Source organism: Pseudopipra pipra, chromosome 2 (assembly GCF_036250125.1).
Source record: "Pseudopipra pipra isolate bDixPip1 chromosome 2, bDixPip1.hap1, whole genome shotgun sequence".
In the NCBI taxonomy this organism is placed as follows: Eukaryota; Metazoa; Chordata; class Aves; order Passeriformes; family Pipridae; genus Pseudopipra; species Pseudopipra pipra.
This window is the reverse complement of record NC_087550.1, coordinates 94,189,389-94,215,295: the sequence shown is the minus strand read 5'-3', so window position 1 is coordinate 94,215,295 and position 25,907 is coordinate 94,189,389. Positions and strand designations below refer to the sequence as shown.

At 38.1% G+C, this 25,907-nt stretch overlaps 1 protein-coding gene across 2 annotated transcripts in view; it reads right to left on the bottom strand.

Annotated features, from left to right (window-relative positions):
* Nucleotides 1-9,771: 9,771 nt before the first annotated feature.
* ANKRD10 (ankyrin repeat domain 10) overlaps nucleotides 9,772-25,907 on the bottom strand; it is a 37,318-nt gene continuing 21,182 nt past the window's right edge. The window contains exons 4-6 of one of the 2 annotated variants that reach the window (XM_064646500.1): nucleotides 17,735-17,970; nucleotides 14,296-14,391; nucleotides 9,772-11,423 (exon numbers count right to left, since the gene is read on the bottom strand). In XM_064646500.1, coding sequence (XP_064502570.1) covers nucleotides 10,939-11,423; nucleotides 14,296-14,391; nucleotides 17,735-17,970 — 817 coding nt within the window. In that variant the 3' untranslated portion in view covers nucleotides 9,772-10,938. The remainder of the gene's footprint in view (nucleotides 11,424-14,295; nucleotides 14,392-17,734; nucleotides 17,971-25,907) is intronic. The other variant, XM_064646501.1, reaches the window with a different exon arrangement.

The following is a 25,907-nucleotide window of genomic DNA, read 5'->3' as shown; positions in this document are numbered from 1 at the left end:
CATAACACTCTTTTTTTTTTTTTTTCTGCTCATTGGCAAAGGATGTTGTAGAAGTTAGAACTATGAACAGTTTCAAAAATAATGAGATAAACTGATAAGGGAAGGAGGTCAAGGGCTACAGAAAACTGGTGTGCAGATACACACTCTGGCTGGAACAGTGAGTTGGGCAGAAGCCAGCAGTGAGCCCTCCAGCAGAGACAGCCAGCAGCATCTGGGACTGCAACAGCACGAGCACCACCAGGAGCTTGGGGCAGGGATTGTCCCCTCTGCCCAGCACTCCTTGTTAGAGCACATCTGGATACCACCATTTTGGTGCCCCCAATTGCAGAAAAACACTGATAATCTGGAGTGAGTTCACCCCTGCAATGCTCAGGGCTGGAGCTTGGCCCCATTAGTAGAGACTGAGGCAGGGGAGTTTGTCCAGCCCTGGGGCAGAGACAGCTCCAGGGGCACCTCACAGACACCCCAGTGCTTGTGAGGAGGGGATGGAGAGGAGGCAGCCGGGCCCTTCACAGCCGTGCATGGCAGGGCAGCAAGGTACAGCAGGCAGGAACTGAAATGAGAGGGGTTCAGTGTGGTTACTGAAACCTTTCCCATGAGGACAGGCAGGGCAGGGGCAGGTATACAGAAAGGCTGCACAGGGAAGTTGGGCAGGTTCCATCCTGGGGATTATGAGACCTGGTAGGGGAAAGCTCTGAGTGACCTGGTCTAACCTCACAGCTGGTCCTGCTTGGAGCAGAGGTGCACAAGGGACCTCCTGAGGTCCCTTCCAGCCTGAATTTCACAGTGATCCTATCCTCTGATCCTCTAATCCTAGTTCCTTTAGGGAGAAATATGATATCAGAGAATATTGTCCCTGTGTCGAACTCAATGCATCTGTTCATTTTAATGTGTTCTTACAAAGAAATAAATGTAGATAGTAAAAAAAAAAGTGAATTTGATGAAAAATGGAGCACAGTTCTGAAGACACAAGAGAACAATTCCATGAGAAGAAACCCTGGAGCGTGAGAGTGACCTGAGCCTTATGACAATATGAATCTGTAATGGCAGTTGATTCATGTCTACCCTACGGAGCTACTGCAAGGAAGAGAAAGTAGTTTAAGGCATCCACTCTGTCTTGTGCATCCTCAGCTGATTCCTTTTCCAAATTCCTATTACACAGCCGATCAATCACTCCCGCCCTGTGGCTGCAGAGGTGTCAATGAAAGCCTTCAGTGCCCTGCACAGTTCTGAATGCACTTGGTGCATTCAGACTTATGTTCCTAGACTGAGTTTGTAGAGTTTGTAGCTGGTTCAGCAATATCCATCCTTTTATAAGAAGGACAAACCAGCTCCTCCATCAAGTATTAGCCAGATGCTGGCAAACTGTGTTGTTTTGCTCATGCAATTGGACTCTCTGAGATAGTTCTGTTTTCATGAGTCGTTTTTGGATGATGCATATTCAGTTTTACCCTCAGGTAGGTTTTAGGTACAACCAGGTTTTCACAGGCAAAGAAGAAAACCTTGGTGACATTGCACCTGAAATCTAGACTTAGCTCTGCCATCAGACAATCCTAGAACTGCAGAATGGGTAAGGATGGAGGAGACATCTGGTCCAACTTCCCTGCTCAATCAGGGTCATCCTGGAGCACATGGCACAGGATTGCATCCAGACAGTTCTTGAATATCTCCAGTGAGGGAGACTCCACAGCTTCTCTGGATAGCCTGTTCCAGTTCTCGGTCACCTGCACAGTAAAGTTCTTCCTCATGTTCAGGTGGAATGACCAAGTTTGGAGCTGGCTTCCTGCCAAGTCTCTGAAACTTAGCGAAAGCCTTTTCCCTCCCGTCACCTTTTGGGCAAAGGAAAGAAAAACTGTAGAAACTGAAAGAAACCAAAACCAAGCAAATTATACAAAAAATAATATATATATACATTTTACATATATCACAGTAATATACAGTGAGAATACTTTGTACAGCCCCCCCTCCCCCCAAAAAAAAAGCAAGGGAAAAGGGGAAAGGGAAAAGGGACAAAAATGGACAAAACCAAAACAGATATGCACAATCAAAACCCAGGAACTAACAAAATAAAGAACTAGCAAAATGAAATCTCACCACTTCCCTCAAGGAAAGCAGGGTCGCCAGACACGGCCGAATCTCTCCACCTCCCATGTGGCAGACAACAGCAGTCACTACCTCAGCTTCCAGAGAAGAAAGACCAACGCAGGGACCTACTGTTCTCAAACCTCACTGGAAGAGAAGAGAGTGAAGGCTTCTCTTCCTTTCTTATTTATACCCTGGCTTACGTAGAAAAATGGGACGGAATACCTAGATATGACCACTTCCTACCTACAAGCTGGTTTCCAGGAAGGCCTAAAACTATCACAGGAAATTCCTGTGTTCCAGGTTCTGCCCCTTGCCTCTCATCCTATTGTTTGGCACCACTGAGAAGAGTCTGGCTCCATCCCCTGGACACCCTCCCTTCAGATACTTATAGACACTGATCAGGTCCCCTCTCAGTTGTTTCTTCTCAACACTGAACAGGTCCAACTCCCTCAACCTTTTCCTATAAGAGAGATGATCCCTGATAATCTTCATTGTCCTCTGCCGGACCTCCAAGGGCTCTACATCTCTTTTGTACTGAGGACCCCAGAACTGGACACTATCGGTTATATCTTAATCAGTGCCTTGTTCCACTTCGTGTAAGAGCTGAGGAACAAGCTTAAAGAATTGTATCTTTCTATCCCTAAATGGCAATGCCTGACTCACACTTTCAAGTTAATTGATATAGATGTTTCTGAAGTTTGATACCACAAATCAAGCAAGACATTAACTTCAGAGTGCAAGAGCCCTATATTTTTTCCCTCTAAAGTCAGTTCCAAATGCTTCACTTTACACATTTCTCTTATTTTCAATTACAGTACCTTCTCAAGTAGTTTGATTTCTTTCAAGTCTTCAATTCACATCCAACTTTCTCTCCAACAAATGTATATGCCAGGTAACAGAAATGCATCCTAGGCTCTACCTTTCTATGGAGGCTTTAAAACGTGTGTTTTGTCTTCATTACCTCTGAACTGACTAAAACAGTTCAGGAAAAGGTACACAGATCATACAACACATGTAAGATGTGCAAGTGGGCTTTTGTTTGGGCCATCTCCTTTGGTTACAGCGGCTGCCCTAATCCAGCCACAGGAGTGATAGGAGTGCTTAATGTCAGAGTTCCAGCCTTATTTTGATAGAAATGTATTAATTTTAGTTTGCAACATTAGCTGGTGTGACAGTGAAACCCAAGAAGGCTTCATCATTAGCTGCTGTAGGCTGATACTTATCACCCTCTCCTCTTCACCGAGGAATAGAGATGCAGAAGGAAAGGGCATTAGATGCACATGCAGTATGAATGGAGGGATGAAGGAACTGGAGTTCAAGGACTTCCTTAGAGTTGAGGACTTCCTCAGTACAGCCTCTGATTGCTTTAGGACCCATCAGAGGTGTGTCATGAAAGACTGGAGGACAATGCAATTTGCCAGTACATTTAGGCTATCCCTTCTGGGACTGAGGTGACAGTTTGGTTACCTTCCACATGTGCAATACTATATATTCAAAAAGGGAATGGTGGAGAGAAACACACACAAATTCATTACAACTAGCACTGACCTAAACTGCCCACATAACAATATGGGTGTCAGGCAGTGAGGTGGCACGTGGTCCTTACTTAGAGTAGCAGAGAAACGTGATTGGACTCTGGGATATGTTTCATTCAGCCCGTTGAGTCAGTAGCTTACTGAATAGGCAAAAATATTTCTCTGATGTTTTACTACAGCCACCTGTCAGAGGCTGGGTAGAGCAGTTAGCAATCCACATAGATCCCCAAGGAACTTTCTGCTGCCTTTGTTCATTTAATCACGGCAGCGAGTAAAGATGATTCAGGCTTTCATGAGAGCTGTATAAGTGTTATGAAAGTGAGAGAGAGCTCTCCTGAGTCAGCTCTCCTGAGCTTGTATGATCTGATCTCTACAGCTTGCACATGGGGACAGAGGTGCTGTGGAGTGTTTGTCCTTCCTGGCAGGCGCCATGGCCCTGACAGATCACCGAGCGGGCAAGGCTCGCTCCTCTCGGATGGTGCTGGGCAGATTGACCTCAGTGCCTGTGATGGAGAGCCACTACCAATTCCTGATGGCCATGGGAAACAGGTGCTCACACTTGCTCTCATTGTGGACATCAAAATAGAAAGCATGTTTCTATCCTCAGTCTCCTCAGCTAATTGTGGTTTATTTCTCTTTGGATTTGGCTTTTATGTGCACTCTGACTGATACCCATTGGTTTTATTTATTAAGTAATTGGTGAGATTCTGCCTTTTCTTTCTTTTTTTTTTTTTTTTTGGTCTTTGTTTCTTTGTTTTTGTTTGTTTGATTGATTTTTTTTCTCTCCCCATTTCACTGTAGTTGCAGTTAATTCAGTAGCTCCCTAATTCAATAGCTCTGTCTCAGGATCTGGCACCATACTCAATCCCCCTCTTTGCCCTATACAACATCATTTCTTTCCTTTCAAAGACTTGTTTTCCTAATATCTAAATTGTGCAGAGAGGCACATATGTTCCCATAGCCCATATGCACTAAACCATAGCAAATTATGACTTTAAAAAAGTGCTTTGCAGTCCCCTGTGCAAGCCAAAATGCACTCCTTGGCATGACACCATTCCCATTTACACTACAAAGTAATCTCAGGGAGAAGGCTCTCAGGAGGGCACCAGGGCTCATGTGCACATCAAAAATACAGGTGCAAGCAAAGACCACCTCAACCAGTACACTCAACATGTAGTATTCTGCAAGATAAAAACCTCCCACGTGTTAAATACTACACAAGACACATGCTGAACTCCCCTTTCTGCAATGTGCAATGATTAAAATCCTTCAGAGATTCCTAACTACACGGAAACCCACCTCTAGCCATTTGGAGCAGAAAACGGATTGTGTGGGAGCACACAAAGTGCTTGCTAAGGCTTCATTAAATGCCTTCCCCACTTTGGTTTTGTCCTTTCCCATTTCTTTGTCTGTGTCACACATTTGTTCTCACAACCATCTCCCAATTTACTCCCCTCACGATTTGAGAAGGGACTTTGTTTTCACTTTACCAGCATAGCTCCTTGAAAATCTCAATAATGAAATTGTGGGAGGGACTAGAGCTTGCTTCTGACCTGCCACAAAAAACCACCTACTCCCTCTTGGCAGTCCCTGGCTTCTGCTGAGTAGGGGAACTGCACCTTGTCAGCAGCCCAAGGCAGGGCTGGGGAACACCTGTTTGCTGCAGGCAGTGGGGAAGGAGCTGTGCTACATCTTGCTAGGAAGAGCCATGTGGGTCTGCTCACCTTTGGGCTCAGACACTGGGAAGGGACAGAGGGCCAAAGTAGCTGCTAGAAGGGTTCTTTCAATCTCTTAACTAGTTATCCTCTATTTCCGTCTTGTTTAATCCAGATAATTCTTTTCAGGTGGGAAATTGGATATGGAGTCTGCTTCTCACTTCAGAGTCTTCCTGCAGAATTTAGGCTACCACAAAGCAGTGAAGCCCTCTCTGGGACTGAGACCTCCTTCCCATCCTCCTTTCTCCTGTGAGCCCTGCACCTCCATAGCTGTGGTTTCATTTCCCAAGTATTGTTTTTCCTTGTTTTGGTTTGGTTTCTTTTTGAAAACAGATTTGGAATAATCAGTTTTGGTTTCTCTCTCTCTCTCTCCTCTCTTTGCCAGGGCCTCTGCACTTTCAGTTTTAGGGTATTTCCCTTCATTTAAAAACAATTTTACCTCATGCATATTTCAGCCTTTCAGTGGTTTCCCTGTCAGAACCAGGGTGATGACATAATAAGTCAGAATTTATTCAGTGCCTAGATAAATTCCTCAAATTCAGTACAAACTGATTTGGAGTCCAGCATCTGAGTTTACACATCTTGGGAGCACATCTATCCTGAAATCTCTGGATTTCTCATCACTGGAACTCATCTTGTCTCATCACTGGATTTTTGGATTTATCTTTCTATACTGGAAAACCTCTGGTGAATCCTTGAGAATGTCTGTCTCAAAGGGTCATCCATACCAAGAATTCCACCTTTCTGCCCCTTTCTCCTCACTGTGTGGATAGTTCATTTGTCATTTTCTGAATTCCTTTCAGGACAGGCAGTCTTGTTCCTGTTTGCTGTCTTCAGTCTCAAACTACCCAGCTATGTGGTCCAAGAGGTCACCTGTGTATAACTCAGTTCTTTCACTCTGCAAATAGAGTCCAAGACATGATCTTATTCTTCTGTCTTTGGATTCAGCAGGATTATTCCCTCTGTAGGACTTCCACAACACTGCTCCATCCCCAGTTCACCTGACCCAAAACCAAGGCATCCAGGAGTTCCTCCTTGGAACATCGAGAAATTAATTTTAGTTGATCCCTGACACAAAGCCATACTTTAGAGATAGAGGCAAATAACAACAACAACAACAAAATTACTTATTAGAATGTCAGAGAAGGTGGGTTTTTTTGTTTTTTTTGGGGTTTTTTTGTCAGAAAGGTCCCTAGAAAGCACAACTAAAAGGAATTTCACCAGGGTAGTAACCAGCCTGGAGAAAATGTACCAGGATTTGAAGGCGCCAGTGTGACGCTGCAGCATGTGTCACATGGAATGGCACCAGTAAGGTGGTCCAGCCACTGCACCCTCTGCTGCTGCTGCCCCACATGCCCAGATCAGGGGATGTCAAGGACGTACTGCACTGGCTGTGCCTGAGTGGAAACACAGGCTGGGGCACTGCTGGGGGAATGTGAAGTTTCTCAGTGACTGGGAGAAACTGGTGGAATACAAAGTAAGTGGAGAAGCGTTCAAGGCCATAGTTCAGAGGGTGTGTGTTACTGGTGACTGCTTGTACTGCAGGCTGGCTCTAGTGTATGGGACAGCAAGGGATCCTTCTCCATCTAGGCATGTTTTGTGCTCAGGACTTATTTATGTGTTTTGCGAGACAGCTCTTTTGCATCTGTTATGTGTTATGTTTGTAATCGGAACAGCAGATCTCCTTAGAGATTTATAATGTGGATATAAATACTAAGCTGGGGGTCAATTGCAGGCTGCAGAAAGACGGTTGTTAAAGCAGTGAAATACACTGTATAACAGAGTGTCTTTTGCTTGCTTACGGAATACAAGTCTGAACAAGGATCAGGATTTGATCACAGTCAGGTGCAAGAGAACTTTTAGAAAAAGTTCACAGGGTGTGAAAGCATTTGCAATGGGTCTTGACACGAAGCAGCATCTCATCTTAATCCAAAACACATCTCAAATGAAAGCCTTCTTTCACAATTGTTAGAAGTTTAGACTAGTATTTTATCTGGAATCAGGGGATTGTTAAATATATTAAAAACTGTAACCATGTATGAAGTGGAGTAACAGTTCCCTTTTCCCTCTTCCAACATTGCCAAACTTAACTAATCAGTCATAAATATTCCATATTAAAATTCTGCCTGAATCTGTACTTATTTGTATTTCTGACAAAACTCTACAAATTTGAAAAACAAAATAGGAAAGAAGCTACATTTGTGGGGAATTAGGGTAAAAACATCTGCGCAAGCCAGAAAAAAATAAACTGAAATTTCACACAAAATTGAGTCTCAAACAAAGAGATAACGTGGAGGATTGTAAGAATGACTGTTCAGTGCATTCCATATGACATTCACGGCGGTGCTATCAAGTTAAATACAGGCAGATGGACAGAAAACTTTGGTTTTGGACAACTATTCCTAGAACCAACATAATAGTAAGACATAGCAACACCTAAAAAAAATTTGCTTGATACAAGTCTTGATAATTCTACACTTGGGAAAAAAAGGCCTAAGTATGAACAGTCCTACAATACTATTGCCCTTGCCAGGCAACAAGCTTGTGAGATTTTAACTTCAGGTGTTTAAAACCCAGCAGTCTTTTCAGGAACTGCAGAGCACAGCATAATCCAAATGGCTCAGCACTGCTGTCAGCAGAATCCGAGACTTGATAACTCAGGCCTGAGGAGGGCTTGTGAGCTCTGCCAGGCTTCTACAACTACCTGTTGGTTTAGCACAGCAGAACCAGAAGAGTCTTCCATATTTTAACAGCAAGGTATTTAAAAACAAAGCTTCTGCATCATCAATAGTTACATGTCCCTGCACACGACAGGGGTTCGGAACTAGATGATCTTCCAACCCAGCCCATTCTATGATTCCATGATATGGAAAGACTCAGCCACACCTGGCAGAACTCATTCCATACTTGACAACGTTAAGTTCTTCATATACTAACTCATTTACCAGAAGTGCAGTTGGATCTATTAAGCTCATTACTTTTATAGTTTTATTGCTTACACGTGTCTACAATTACAAAACAAACTGAAAAACAGGAAATTCCAATTAAACATGAGAAAACTTTTCTTTCTGTGAGAGTGGTATGGGTTCACAACAGCACCATATGCTTGGGTATGTATCCACCAACTTCAACCATGCTGGGATTCTATGAATCCTTATTTCATGTTCTGTTGAACATTTATGGAATAATTTAAAATCAATACTTTAGATGGCCTTCGCTGTAAGTATTGTCTCAAAAAGCACCTGTAAAAAAGCAGTCTTGGAATTCTTATCCTTATTTGATGTTTTAAAAATTATATATCTCAGCTCTTGGCTAAGGCATACTCTGTCACAGACTTCCGCCTTTTGCAACATACACCGTAAACAAAGACACCCAACAAATCCACACAGTGTGTCTACCTCATATGGCCCTCACTGGTCTTCCACATTTAATCATAATTGACGATTGGCTTTGACGAGGCCTGATAACAGATACAGATGTTGAAAGCTGTGTCTCTGTTAGCATGTGGCCGAACAGACAGGCATAGAAGTGCTTTTTAAAACAAAACTGTAAGTTCTCTCTTTTGAATTTGAAATACAGTATCACCCAAGGTATTTTTAAGTGACAAGATGTGGAGAGGAAGTGAATGAAAACCAAGTGGACACAAATTTTAAAAATCTTGCCTTATGAACACAGTATAAATCTTACCATGCTAAAATTATGTACCTAAAATTCCACCATCGCATAGTAATTCACTTGTACCCAAAGAAAGCCCTTCAGGGATCAGTTTACAGCCATGGAGGTAGGATGGCAGTGCTCATTATGAGTTGCTTTGATTTATTTGAAGAAGCACAAGCAAGCATGCGTAGCAAACTCAGCAAATACTAAGACGATCCCCAGAACCAAATGCTACTGCAAATTGCAGTTACTATGCTGTGGTAGTATGATGGCAATAGCACGTATTCCTCTGGACTCTACATCAGCAAATCAAACTGTCTAAGAACTGGCTGGTCTGGCCAACTACGTGCAAAAGAACTGGTCAATTGTCCTATCAGTGCTACTCTTAATCTGAATATGCTGCGAGACCCTTGTGTGTAGTAAACCATGTAAAACTGTAAAGGCTATTTAAAATGCTGATTTCTCTGTAGTTAGTAGCATTTTGCTTGAAAATGTTTGAAGGAGACTACAATTTTTATAAAAATCACACAGGCAGTATTTTAACCCATTTCTGGAGTTGAAGGCTGATACACATACATACATCATAAACAGAATATCCAGTATGTGTTTCTGTAATTTAATCAAGAACACCTTATTGGGCTGTTCCCATTTCCTTCCATATATTGACAAAATGAAGACATTCCACAGCAGCACCGAGCAAGATTATGGAGAATTGTGAGTTATAAACTACTTAAGGCTTCCTCAAACTGCTACAAAAATAATAACATCTAAACAAAATATTCAGATACAATGTAATATGTTTATTTTTTAATCCAATTTGTAAAGGTCCCTTTTGAAAACAAAACAAGAACAAAAAAATCAACACAATTCAGAGGGCTTATCTCATTTACCATATTCTTCTCCACTCTTCACTTATAACACAAGCAGCAACTTATATTATTAGTGCTCATATAGTGCACTTATATGAATTTTGATTTGTGTATTAAGCATTAAATACAATGTATTTTCCGTGAGCATAGCCCAAAGAGTACACAACATTACATTTTCAAAGCGTATGTTAAAAAAAAGACAATAAATGTATATCCAAGACAGTCAAACTCAAATATTTTGACTTGGCAAATTCTATAACAAGTAACAGCAATTTTAAACTGTGTACAAAGCAGAACAGTGCCAACATGCCTCCGGTCTGTGAGCTATGGTAAAATATCAAGCACACACAAAAGGAGAGAAGCCAAAGAAACCCACCACAGAGCAAACCTGAGGCACACCCAACTGCGACCGAACTTTCCCACTCTGTAATGCAAAGAGCTCAACAACAACAAAAAGCACTTCTACGCTACAGAAAGTGAAACAGTAAATTCTTCCAAATTTGTCTCCATATTTCTAAACAACTTGTTCAAAAAATTTAAAGATGAACATCTAACTATACCAAACAAATGTACAAACTATAAAGTCAGAGAAGCTCCAGAAGATTGCCACTTTCAACCTTGCATAGTGAGAGATGGCATTGATATTGCTACCATAGCTTCAGCAGAAGATACGGAAAAGAAAAATCTTTACCTCTAAGTGATGCACATACGTAACATTTTCTTCACAAAATTCAGTTAAACGTTGTTTTAATAAAAGGGAAAACACCTCTAAAAAGGGAAAGATAGTGTTCACAAGCTTAGAAAAAAAATACAAAACCAGAACATTCCGTAACAAAAAAATGAAAACAATAAACATTCCATCATGACAGCACCTATTATCACTAAATAAGCCCCATACATGCAACAAACTACAACTATTGTATAAGGCTGTCAAATTAAGGGTTTACTTTTCATATAAACAAAGTGTAAAAATAGCAACAAGTTGCGATCTTCAAATTTAATGCTATGTGAGGATTTTGTCTCCTCAGTTTCATTTGGTAGCAATTTCAATATGCATTTGACATAGAGATCATTCATCTAGGAACCGTGATACAAATACATTGTGCCTAGGACAGTATTGTCGTATCTCTGTTCGACCTTGACAGAGTTGGAATGCTCAACAACACTACTAAGTTCAGGGATGCTTTCAGCAGTATCCCCAAAACCATGGTAGTGTCCATAGTGCAAAGTATCTCCAGGGTCTTCAACCCATGAGGGCCGGTTAGAAACACAGCTACTCGGGCTTCCATTCAGATGGAGAGATCCACACATATCGGTGGAATTACTCATGGCTTTTTCTGGTTCCTCAGTGCCATTACTGGTATGAACTCGGTGCCTGCTGGGGGAAGTTATTCCGGGAATTACTCCGTTAGGTGTTAATGCTAAGCACTCCTCACGCCTGGCATCCATCCCACTGAGCTGTTGTGCGGTGGTGAAATCCAAATGTCCATTGATGGCACATCCATTTGTCAGTGCATTCAATATGGAGCTACTGCTATTCATATCTGCATTAAGAAATACACCTGTCACCAACAATTAAGAATAAATGGAAATACATAAAAATGTCTCCACTGTACTTCACTTATTTAAAAAATGTTTCCATACACAGCTTTGAAAATAAATCTACCCTTTCTTTATAACAAAGTAGGCAGTTCAAAGTAATGAGAGCTGACCAGTAAGCTTGTAACATGGATTCTCATGTTGAAAATGCAACTATCTATCTACATTCAACTTGTAAATATGCCTGTATTATTCTTTGCAAAGACAATGTGAACTCAGATTTTTTTTCATTTAACTGTATGAAATAAGTGCAGCACACAACATTCTGGGCAGTGTTTTCAAAGGTGGAATAAAAGGCATCTTTCCACCTTAACCGTAATGCCCTGTTGAGATGAAAGATTATGTACATACAAGAACTGAGTATCTGTGAGAGAGAGGGTGAAGGGTTGGGTTTTTTCATTTTTCAGCTGTAATTTAACCATGGCTCTTTTTTTTTTTTCGTTTTAGTGGTAACTCTTACAGTACAATATGCACTGAAATAAGTCAAATAAAGAAATGTTATGTTGGGGTGCTACTATAAAATGTTTCCAAGTTCCTTTATTCAAAAAGCACTTCAATTTACCTAGCAGCTTCCCAGATAACATACTGGGCAGGTTTGTATTTAATAAGTTTATAATAGCATCTGTACAAACCACATGCAAAATGCCATACAACAGCAAGAGCAGAGTGCACAGAAGACTAAAAAATGTTATTAGCAGGAAACAAAATTCTAAAAATGTGCATGCAAAAACTACTGACAACTGTTTTGAAGCTATTTCTCCTTTGAAGTTAGAAACTAGTACAATAGGTTTTGTTTCCATGAACAGATTTCATCAGTCTGTCTGAAATGCATGTTTTTGCAGTGGTACTCAAAAGTACTAGCACAAAAAATGCATGATATATTCTGCCTTAAAAATAAAATTTATGTCTATCTATATTGGTGAAGATGAGCAAGGCAAGCATGGAAACTACAGACCTATGTGGTGACATTTACAGATTTTACATTCTGTGGTTATCCTTGGATACATGCACATATGTTTATGTCCACACTGAACGCATAAACCCATGTGCAGAACAGGATTGCATTTACTGCATGGATCCAAATCAAGCCAGTAAGTCTGTTGGTAACTTTCCACATTTGCATTAACACTGGGCTCCAATTTAAGTGACACATAATGAGTACCACTGTTTGACAAGGAAGAATATGAAGTTTTGGTTCTCTATTAGTCTTTTGCATGGCTATTACTTGAAATATGTATTACAATACTGATACTCCACAGACAACAATACATAATGCCAAGAAATGTGTTCAAAGTTTGTAACTCACTGGATTTACTAACTGGAGTTTCCTGTTTAGTCCCTACATAAGTTAAAATAACCACATCAGCTGAACTCACTAACCACGAATTCTTGTTGAAAGTGGAAAAAACCCCCACAAACTCATCAAGACATCAAAGATCTAATATTTCAGTGATGAAAACGCACAGAAGGAATTTCATATAGTGTTTATTAACTGAAAAGTGCGAAGTTTTAACTTTTAAAAATCAACCATTATAGGCTGGCTTTGCCAAATCAAATCTAATAAAATTGGCACTTCCGTTAGTTAATATGCAAAAAGTAGGTAATGAATAGTTCTAGTGATAATTATAGAATGTTATTATTTGTTAAAAATGAGCACCTATAGTAATAGAGTATATTTATGAAAGACAATAATTTTTCCCTAAATAAGAACACTTAGTAATTATCACTGGAAAATATCATAGTCTACTTTTAAAGTGTTGATTATATATATGTATATACGTTTATTCCTAATATATTAAAATACCTATTAATTATCGTTCCCTTTGGCGAATCTGATCTGTGGTACAAAGCACAAACAAATTTATGGCGGAACAAATCAATAAATAATAAGAAATTAATTTCTGAATGTAATACTGCACTATCATAGTAACTCCATGTCTTAACCTACAAAGAGCAAGGAAAAAGCTGAGTTTTAATCAAACTCTATACATATCCTGGGGTTTCCAAATGCATCTTAATTAAGCAGCTCTTAAAAAACTTAGCGCATTAATATTCACTAATACTAGTAACATTTTGATTGTCTCATGAAGATTGGTACAAAACACAAAAACTGTTTTCCAAGGTGCACTTGTTCCAAATAGACCTGTGATGTCCAGTCTTTTATTTACATAAGAAACCCCATAGTAGGATCCTGCACTTACGCCATTGTGTCTGAACAAATTCTGAAGATATAATGTATGTCTAGATTATTCTTTATAGTATTTGTTGTAATATTTTGACTATAGCTTTGTCATAACATGTTATTTTCAAAGCTAAGATATATTTCTGTATCAAGTCTTGTTATTAGCAATTAAATCTATTTAATCAAAATTAAATAATTTAAATTATTTCTGTATTTCCTTTAACCTGAAAGTATAGCAACAAAAAGCAAGGCACAACATAATACAAGCCTCAGGTTAAAAGTGAAACAGTCATCGTGGATTTCTGTTTATCTGAAATACTAAAAAACAACTAATAAATCTTCTCTTTCACAATTACAATACATTGTGTGAAACAGCTAATTTTTGATGCCTATTAAACCCCCAGTATAATGGGTGTTACAGCAATACAATAGTTTCCAAGACTCTAGACAACAATGTGCAAAAATGAAGGACTAAATTTTATACTTAAATTAAAAATAAAATGCATATTGATTCTTGCAACGACAAGGAGTTTGCATTGCAGAAACAGTGTATATTTCAATTTCTTTTGGTCCAACAGAAGTACTCTCCTGTTGTTTGGTGTCTTCAACCATTTGAATGTTGTTGTAGTTAACAGGAAACTGTCCACTCCCACCTGATACAACAGCAAACTCTCTATCAACGTGCATATTGTCAGCATCGTCCTCAGCTCCTCCATTCATCACTGGTATTAAGCCATCAAAGCTGTAAGCTGATAAAAAAAGGAGTCACGTTTAGTCACTGGTGCCCACTTCAAAACTCAGACAACAAACAGATGAATACTTTGATTATTAAAGCAAAAACTTTACAAAGAAATGTAAATTTTACACATCTGAGAGCTTCTGATGTTCGAGATTCAAAATGCAGAGTAAGTAACTGCTAAGTACTTGCTCATTCATTTCAATTCCTCAAAATGGAGAACTATCAGAGCACCTATGAGACTTTGCACCTACACATCAAGCTTACTAGTTTGGTGAGCTAAGCAGTTGAATAGGGAGCAATTTAAGTTACTCATGTTTAGGCTTTACAGCTAGTGTCCCCAACAGATAAAAAGTAGTCTCTACCTCACAATTGTCTACTGTCAGTCTGGACTATTCCCTCTTTCACTCCCAAGGGCCAGGTCCCAGTAATTCACCCATTTGCATAACAGACTGCTTCACGGATCCCCTCGAGAGCTGAACACACAGTTCTGAGACAAGCTGGCAAGTGGTGAGACTGCTGTGGGGAACGCTTTAATAAGCAAGATGGGCTCAACTTCACTACTGCTTCTTATACCTACTACCCAGAGCACTGCTCCAGTTCTATCCCAGCAGGCCCTGCCTTGCTCTCACACTGGCATTAACACATCTTGCGATTTACACTGCACACACTCATGTTATAAAGGGCTGCTCTGGTAGACCGCAAGTCAGTTTTCATTATCTTGGGTACAATCAAAATTCTCATAAACTGTCCAGTTTTAAAGAACTTTAAGCAATAGCTAAAGTGTTCCATGAACAGTTGTGTGACCAGACGGCCTGGTGTGCATCATCATCACCATCATCATCATCTCTGACCCTGAGCACCATACTCTGCTGACCTGCCCAGGCAGAACAGTGAAATTTCTGGAACTGATTTCAGAAAAACAGACATAAAATCCAGCTTATGTTTTTAAGTCAAAACGAAAAACTACCTGGTGTATATTCTGAGAGCGGCCACCAATTTACTTCAAGTTCGGCTTCAGCCTTCAGAACTCATTTTTGCACTACCTTTGAGAGAGCTATTACTTTGAATCATGGCATATTGTGTATCAGTGGCACTTAATTTTGAGGTCAAAGATTCAATACTATGCACCTGATAGCAGATCCATGTGTATGCATTTAAAGAGAATTACAAGTAATCCCCATCCAATGTCCAGTTTAGCTATTCCAGAGCAAACTACAGCTTGAGCATTTATCTTCTTCCTACTGTACTGTTAGAGGTTCTCGTATGGGACATATATTGTCACAAAAAGTAATTTTTTTCAAAGCAGTGGTTATTCTGAATTGGGGCATGGCCATCAACACCAGCAAATACAGGTTGCTTGCACTCTTTGAACATCTGGAGTCTCCTGTGTAAATAGTCTTTAAAGCACAATAGACCACTGTGGTTCTAGTAAGGGCAAAATTAACACAAAATTGGGCTTGTTTTGTAAAAAGGCCAGCTAGGCACAAAGATGTGCTGATGACTCCTCATTACTCAGCTCTGTTGTTTACAAAAATGCCTCAGGAACAGTGACTCATTCTCACTGCAACAGACTTTTTACATCAATACATAGCTATTACTGATGCTGATGTCTCTGAGGGCAGACACGTCAGATTAGAAACTGCAGCTTTCACAGCTGAGATGCATCTCTTAGTTACTCCAAAAACCTTCAAGCAAATGCAGTAAAGCTTTTGCATTTGTTTGCAGAAGTCCTAAAAAGTCAAACTGGTAACAATTTCAAAAAATTATCTACTCAATTGCTCTTCCAACATCTTTGTAATTACTTGGGAGCTCCTGTTCACTGCATTGTCTTTTTTTTTTGCTTGATCTAACTTATGCACTGGACCAACTGTTTGTAGTGAAAGGTGATGCAGATGCTGCTATTTCATGGAAACACAGAGAATACACACAGCTAGCCCAGTGCCACCCCCACAGATTTTGGGGAAACACTGCCTACGGACCAACCTGAAGCCACATCCTGAAGCTGAAAAGGATGGCTGGTTAGGAACATTCAGGAGTGGCTCTTCAAAATGAAAGATAAATTTTACTGCAAGCAGTGCCTCCCAGTAGCAGAACATCAATGCACTGAAGACATCTTTCTGAAACTGTTACGGGCACCTAAATACTGGGCAAATTTTCTTATTCTGTATATCTACTTAGGACATTATTCCCTAAGTCTTGCATTTTATTGCACAGGGACTCATCTCCAGCATGAAATTTATCATTTAAACCAGCTACATGAAGGAACATATCCTGTTCATGACTGGCAATGAAGTACCCAGTTAAGGCCTCTGATCCTGCTATAGTTAGAAGTCACGGCCAGATAGCAAGTACTGAAAATACTACACTGTCAATCTTGATGTAATTATGTTGCCCATGTCATATTTAGAAACATGGTTTAGGCCTCAATTTCCCTCTTATTATCTGGAATTAAGCACTGTTTAAGCCCATTCTATTAGGCTTGCTGAAAGTCAAGTATGTTAGAATAACATCAATTTTAACTGAAAGAAGACCCTTCAACAAAAACTCATGAAGTCCCTTTCCTGATGTTAACCACAGGAAAAAAGGAGTTGGAGTGCAGAATTGCTGCGTTGTTTTTAGTAAGAATTTAATGGAATAGGCAAAAGAAAGGAAGATATTTTCTATCATGTTACTCAAGGTGTGTATAAGATGTAAAAAACTTCTTCACAGAGCTACCAAAAAATATATTTGGGTTGTACTATTGTGTCATTGCCGGCAGAGAAAGCAGCAGTATCCTCAATGCACAAGGTTGAACAAGAGTCCTTAAGATTCATTTTAGTCTTACACCCTCTGCTAAGACAGCAGTTCCCCTTGGAGCATGATCCTGGAAACTTGAGGTATGTTACCTTACAGACATAATCCCTCTTGATTTGAGAAACCTTTCTGTCTTAAATTTCATTCATCTTACCTAGCAGAGTTTCTGAATTGTGAATTAATCCCCAAGTGGAAAATTACCATCAGAACGTCCGGGTATCTATGTGAATGAACGCAATGTTATTTGGCTCTCATGAAGGTGAAGAAACTGAGGAAGGAGTAGAAACTAATTTTAGCTCCTACTCCTCTGCATAATTATTCTTGGCATAGTGCAGCTACAGCACTCTCTGGAAATAGAAATTTCTGAACACGCCAAGATGATGACAGGGAGAACTGGGATCTTGTGGCATGGAATTATATTCATCTTCTTGGATTAATATGTAATTTAGATATGTGAGTTTGTCAATAATACTCAACATCCACTCCAAAAGGCTTTAAAATGTTTATTTTCCTTTCTCAGCAACAGTATCAACCCATCCCTTTTACCTCTGGGGTCTCACCTTCTGTTCTAGCCTTCTTTGCTCCAGCAGACTCCGTATCTTCAAAGGATCTCTTTCGACTAGTCCCACCACTGAATGGATTGGGACCTGCATTCTGATGAACCCCATTTAAGGTGCCATTGCTATAGAAACGATTCAGGTGACTGTTCTGGAGGTTCAAGAGAAACTGGGCACATTCTTGGAAGCCCTGGGTATGTGCAAGGTCTGCTGCTGTCAGGCCACTGGCATTTCTCAAGCTGTACAATACAAAGAAACTGAATTACACTCATTCATCACGCTAGCTTGCTGCTGCTGCTGCCCTTACTATCTATCTGCAGGTGATGAGAGAAAACATACACTTAGCAAATTTCCATTAAGAAATTAGTTATTAATCTTAGTTTTATAACTAACTTTACTTTTTGCACATATATCTGGCTTCTAAGCAAAATTTGGGAGACAATACACTGTTAAATAAAATCAATATACTATGTGCCTTAAACCATCTTCCTATTTAAACTTCTCAAAATGCTTTATTCTAAAATAGTCTGAAGTATCTGATCTTTACATAAACTTCAGACTAATTAAGTGTTGAATTTTACCATCTTCTGCATTTTATTCTGCAATCTATTGCTTTAACGTGAGCAAAAGATCAAATACTCAAACAAACTTAAAATGACTTGGCAATTGTCCATGGCATTCTGGTTTCTAAGGTAACAACAACATCACTATTCTTCCTAACAACAAAATATATACATATATAGAAAGAGATAGATAGATAAAGATGCTATACTTAGTTATGCTTTGCTTATACTTTTGTTTCTGGTTTGTTTCTCATTTCAAAGTGTGTGACATCATAAGTACTGGGACTTGCTTTGTTAATTTGAATCAAGACTTTTCTGTGCATGAGAGAATGGCATTGATTTTGAATATTCTAATACAAGGAGATTATAAATGAAATCATGGAGGACATGTAGAGAGGTAGAAGTTTAATCTGAAGAAGTGCTCTATATCACATACATTTACACAAACATACAGTACATTTTGTGCTTATAAATTTAGGCTAACTTCATAAGGAAGAGCATAAAAGTGGAGATAAGAGGGCCAGAAATGACAAAACTAGATGGCGAAGCAACAGATGCTAATCAATCTTTCATAATATTTTTCTGCCTTTCTAGACAGATGTAACTGGTCAGAAAAACTGAATTTTTGTTTCTTGGCTTCAATAGTTTAGACAAGTCCATTACTTAAAAATCCAGAAACAGACCAGCCAACAGAATAAGAATTCAGGAGATTAACAGACCCAATCCTCTTGAAACTCATATGAAATAGAAAAGAACTCAATCCAGCTCATACGAAGAAATCAAAGAACAAAACCCAGATTTGTTTCCTAGATAATTGTAACTTATTTGCTATAAAAACGAGACTTTAGAAGTTGCCTACTGCAGCAAGACTATTTCCATAAATGGATAAATCAAAATACTACAAAATCACAAAACCTATTAGGCTAGACCAGGGTTTATTTCATTCCATACTACACTATTTTAAGTCACCACTAACTTGGACTAATGAGAATCCAGAGAACAGCTGTCAAGAGCGGTCTAAAAAGTAAGACTCTGGAAGACTGAAAAATCTAGTTATGCAAAAGAAATGAAACTTCAAGGTGGAGGTATTACTTTTGAATACCCAGAAGACAGCTGCAAAAGAGGATCTTCTGTCCATCCAGTGCAGGCCGTATAAGAATGGGATTAACACAAGCAAAGGATAATTAAAGAGAGGCATCAGGAGAAAGTTCTAGAGTATAAATGTTGCTGGATCTTGAGAGGGGTCTCTTTCTCTCCTCATTTTAAGAGCAGCCTATGATTTCAGAAATTCTGCAAAATACAGTCAATCCTTTCCCATGCTGAATCAGGTGGTTTGTTGAGGTCTCAGCTAACATTCAATGCTTTTAGTAGTTCTGATTTACTTGTGCAGCATACAGATGTAATACAATGAAACTACAGCTGGAGAAACAGAAATTTCAACAGATCTGTTTTGGGCAAAAAAAAATAGCTCAGTTCTCTGAAATCTGTTTCAAATTTGCAAGCCTCCAAAGAATAATAAAGGAGATCTAAGCAAGAGCAAATTAAAGATACACAAAAATAAAAATGACACAAACAATATGGTATTGAATGACCACCTAATTTAATAAAACTTCAAGGAGTCAGTAATTCTATTACTTAGCAAATATTATTGAAAAATAACTCTGCTTTGAAAAGTTGACTGTAAGGCAGACTATAGTTCAGCAACTATTTCTCAAAGGAACATAAATATGAGATGCCAGAGGCATTTAGAGATGTACAAAGATCCAAGTGTGTAAGGCTACATGACCAAACTCTAGGAAAGAGTAATTACGTTTCCCAGACACAAAATAAATGAACTTAAAAGATTTTGTCATATTTTAAAATGTAATGACCTTTGATATTTTAAGATCTGTCCCATCTTGAAGAGATGACTTAACAGGGAGACAAAGATGTACTTGTTCTACAGAAGTAGTTTGAAAGCACTGCATAGGTTTTTAGTGGATTCAAGCCCACTGGATATAACATTCTTGCTTCTAAGAGTTTAGAAACCTTTCTTATAAGTGCAAGCCTGAATTTAGCTTATCAATTTCAAGAGAAAGTCCTGTGTTTAGAAGTTAGTAGTGGAAAAACAGAAAAAAGTTCAATCAAATAAAAGGAGATTACGGATTCTGGATGACTCCAGAAACCTTTAGGTCAAATGCTAAGAAAGAGAACACAACTGTCAAATTCCCTTTGCTCCCTCACAGTTAGAACACTAATTTGAGTATCTTCTCTATATATCCACTTGTCGCTGTTAATTATTTTAATCAAAGCTTGATTACTTTCAAATTTCAGCTAAACTGGCTTGCATTTCAATAATAATGCAAAGGAGAAGATGAAAAGCTGACAAATTCTGAAGAAACTTTCTGTCACTTCCTCAAAACCAGGCTAGAAAGATAAAAAAGACCTATTTCCTTAGCTGACTTTTCTAGTCTTCTCTAGGAGGAAAAATCTGTCAGTGGGAACACAAAATGCAGCAAGGGCTAGCTATGCTATATTATATATGTTATATATATATCATAACAAAATGCAAGTAATCCAAGAGAAAAACCTAACTCAACTAGGAACAAAATAGGAGAGAAAACACTCTTAAAAGATATCACAGGATTTTACCAGATTAGAATAGCTTTATGCATTTCCAAAATAATTTAGAAATATTGTCATCACTCTAAAGATTCTGAGTGTGATACAGAAAAATACAGTGTAATACAATCTTCCCAGAAACTGTGCAGTACTTGAATGAACTAAAAAGCTCAGATATCTATTAGACCATTCTTTAAAAGCACCAACCTGGACTTGGAGCAGAACCACCCTGTTCCAGCAGAAGTTACAAGGAAGTGGGAACACATCTATTACTAAATGTGCAGTGCATGGTCTGTCTCAAATGTTGCCAATGGCTGAAAAGGAAGCAGCAACCTGAACTTAGCCCAAGAGCTAAGAATGTAAATGTCATTACTGTACACAGTACAGTATAGATTATAAGGACAAAAATAGAAACGGCTAAGAGGAGTTCAAACTCTTATGTGCAATTCCTATGTCAGCCCTTGGTTATGAACCACAATTATATGTAAACTGACTGTCAAGTGAAAAGGAGAAATAGTAACTGAAGATTTATTTGGCTACTAAAGTAGACTGTACGTGACACAGTCTGTGTGGTTAAAAAATAAATAAATTAAAAAATCAACAAGCAGAAAACTCAAAGAGATAATCACTATATTCAAGTAAATTTTCAACTACTTCAGTTATTAGGTGTCCCTTGCTTGAAAGGTACTTCATTTCTCATAGATGCTGACATAAAGAAAAAGAATAGGTAAAGGATATTATAACTGAAAGTAACTTCAAGACCTGGGCTGTGAAAGAAAAACAGCAGGGAAAAAATGTAAACCACTGGACAACATGGACAGAACTATCTCAAATGTTATATTTCTTGAAAAAAATTCTTTTCCACCCATTCTCCATTTTTTTAATAAGTTAAGAGTCCCTTCAGTACTAGCATTCATCTTTTACCCTAAACACCTTGAAATAGTGGAAACTCCAAAGAAGCTTGGAACACACATTTGACAAACCTTCAGATAAGCTGTCCTTTTGTTACTGCTAATCATACAGCAGATACAACAGCTCCATTTCTGTAACTCCGTTATTCAGAATTCAAAAATGAGCGCAGAAGTTCTTGCAGGTTTTTTGTTATGTAGGGTTTGTTGTTGGCTTTTTTAACCTTTTTTCCCCCCTGACAAATATGCCAAACTTGAGGACAAGCTTATGTTGCTTTTGGAGGTTTTTCCTCTAAGGTAGGGGCTATCTAGATGAAACAAGACAAATAGCAAGCTACACACACTGCGTTTTTCAAAGATGATCTTATGAAGGAAGAACCTACCAGCATAGAGGGTACAGAAGGATGCAATAAAGTCGTAAACAATAAAATCAGAATAAGCCTTGAAAAGTTACATGTGTTTTACGATTAGTCAGCCTTTATTAAACAGCATTCATTGACTTGGTGCAGTATATTCATTGACTAGGCTGGCCTAGTTACTGTCAAATTGGACGGCTGTGCTCCAAAAACTTAATTCCCTTTCCCTTTAGTGAAAAAAGGTCAAAAACCTTCTGACTGAAGGTCAGTCCAGTTCAGGAATAGGTGGAAAAATTGAAGAAAGAAGAGTAAAGCTCTGAAAATATCATTCCCTTTTTGGCACCTGCTCCAGACAGGAACACACGTGAAGGCTTGAACTGACAAACAGGAGAAAAATTCCTTACTTAACATTGCCCAGGGCTAAACACAGTTTTGGTAAGTTGTCAGAAAGTCAATCCACTCCATGTTTAGACAACACATACCTTGCATCCTTTCCAAAGCAATTCAAGTATTTGAAAAATGACTGAGTCCTGTTAAGGTTCTTTCACATGGCAGCACTTTTTTGCTTTACAGTTTACTCACTGTTTCCATGTAATTCTTATTAATAAAAACAAATTAGAATCATGAAGCATGATATTATTTACCCTCAGCCTTCTTGTAGGCTAAAATCCAGGAGCTGGAAATAAAGACATTTTGTTTTCTTCAAAGTACAGAAGTATAAGATGCTAACTCCAAAGCAAAAGAAGAAAGACAAATGTAACTGGAAGGATACATTTTTGTATTATAAAGTTATTCTAAATGGAAAAAAATCCATGAGAAAAGTTGACAGAAGTCTGAATATGGATGAGTAGGTGATCTTGAAGTTCCTTGACAGATGAGACTTGAATTGTTGTGTAGTGACAAGTGTTTTATAAATAAACTCAACACGTGCACTGATATATTGAATTAAAGCTCTGACTTTTGCATACACATTTATTCACATACCTAACAGTGCTTAAAACAACACTCTTATAACAAATTTTTCTTCTTCCATCAAGTGATGTCCACAGGAAGTCTTCAAAATGGACTAATCTTGTTATGAAGAAGACTTCTTTTTTTTTAATACCCATTTTTCTTCCTCTGGTTGACATCATCTGAACTCCCATTCTAAAGGCTGAGTTCATCTGAGAGTCGTGGTAATCAAATTAAAGCAGCTACAAAGAGGACACTGATGAAGCATATGTTTAGGTATTTCCTTCTTCTGAAAAGCATTTTCAAAAATGTTGGGTGGCAGTGCAACTCAACTGTTGTTCAAAACCAAAAGAGACAAATGTATTATCTGACCAAACAGGACTGGTGTACAGAAACATGAAATTTACTTCCATTTTAGATTTATTTAGCAGGATGTTTCTATTATTTCAATCTAACCACAATTTGTTGTTTTCAGAAGTTCACTAAAGGAAGGAAAAAATCTGATGCAAGCTCTCAAAACATAATCAAGACACTTCCACTATGGTTAAGTCAGGAATAATTAAAAAAAAAAACCAACAACTAAAAACTTCAAGCTGTTTAAATATCTACATGCAAGAAAGATTTGCTTCAGGATAACTTACAAAATTTACTCTTCAAAAGATCTGAACAAAGAAAACAAAGACTTGTGCTTCTTGCATTGGATTCTAAATTATACTGAATTTATTTTTTAAAAAATTGCTTCTAAGTTGCTTCAGTTGTTCCTTTTTCATACTCATTGGTGGAAAAAAAGCTGTGTTTTTAACATTTGAAATACAGTATCTTCCACTTATAATGTCACATACCTTGAAAAACAAAACAAACATTTGCTACAAAAAGTCAACAATAAATCTTTTTGAAAAAACATTCATATATGTAAAAAAAAATCTCCTAAATGTTTAATTTGAAATAGTGATTACAGTGCCTACAGCTCACTGTGTTTTTGTTAATGCCATGCGACAATCTAAGAAAACAAACCACAGTTTTCGTATATCAATGTAATATCTGTTAAAAATTACTGATCTCAACTTATCTATTGTTAGTTTACAAATAAAAATGTAGATAATTGTAAATTAGGGTAAGCAAAGCATGCAAATCTATAGATTCTATATCTGAATTCCTAGATTAGCATTAAAACCAATCACCGCAACAAATACCTCAACAGTATGCCTTGTGTGCAGAAAGGAAGCGATACTGAACATTCAATGCCACAACTGTAAGGTTTTCGGAGAAGCACCTGTGGCAGTTTCAGCAGTTTCTATATGGAATGCTCCCCCTTTCTAGGATTACTTGAAAAAATCAAGTCAATTCGAATTACGTAGCTGTAAAACATTGACATGTGTAGTTTTTACAGTTTCAGAATCTTCTGTTTGATTTAAACGGGCAATGGTGCATAAACAGGAAACTTATATCATAAGGGATCACATATTTGCAGGCAACATTAAGATTAAAAGTACATTAACATACATAAAGTGCTGTAGCACATTATTCAATATGTAAGCCATTACCATGTGACCACCTTAACAACAAGATACTAAGTCTTTTATGCCTTTTAAAGCATTATTACTTTCATCCTGAAACCAAATTTGTCAGTTCTTCACTGAAATTTATACAGAATGGATTAAAATTACCGGTCAATTCATGGCTTCAATTACTTAAATTTAGTAGGCTGTATCTCAAAAGAATTAGTAGCTATTCCTATACAAAAATTAGCAGATACAAGGATTAAAACAAAACAAAAGAAGAAAGAGAAAAAAATAAGATCAGAATACTAAAACGCCCACAATGAGAAAAAAACGTTTCCTATATAAACAGCAGCATACTAGTCTAAAATTTCTAAAGCAAAATGATTTTAAAATACTAAACTTTCAGTGTTTTAACCCTTTGGTGTCCAAATACAGAAGTTATGAAATAGCTTCAAACTTTTTTTTTTCTTCCCAGATACCAAGAGAAAAATACTCTTAACTAAACAGATGTGTGTCACTGCTGGGGACAGCTATAAAACTTCATGCTAGAATTACACACTGGGTTTCTACAAAAGCACAAGTTGGTGCCAAGTTTTTATTTCACAACAAAGCATTTGGCAGTTGAAATTGTTTTAGACTTTTAATAACAGTGGTAGAGTTTCTATGAACATCCTCCAAAATCGTAACAACATGAATATACTGGAGAGAAGGACTCTTCTACGTGAAGCCACTTTTTCCACATAAAAATCAAGGTGAACTATAAATTCTGCAGCCATAATTAGCTCCTAGATACTTTAATTCATGACTAAACAAACGTTGGCAGAAGAAAGAATTCATTAACTATGGTAGGCAACGTTAGAATTACCACAAGCATCACCATCAGGTGGTGATTTATGCTGCATCTGTATTCCCATTTATATGCTTTAATGAAGACTTTGATCTACAGTATCTTTTGTAAAAAATATTCACATTTCCAAGTAAACTTCTGCCTCAATAATATAGGCCTGTCTGACTTGGTCTGATACCAGCAAGCAAAAATATTTTTAAATTCCTATTTATTTATGTAAGAAGTGACTCCTGAATACAACTGACAAAGCAAAAGTATGAAAGACTATGGTAGCTCTTGAAACAACAGTCTGATTGCAATACAGCATAGAAGACCTTTCCTATTAAAATGAAAATATTTCCTAGATCACTGGCAAAAATGAATTCCAAATAAGCATCTTTATAGTACTGCAGCCACTTTAAAGAGAATATAAGAGTTACTCAGCCAACCTTATGACAATGAGAATTAT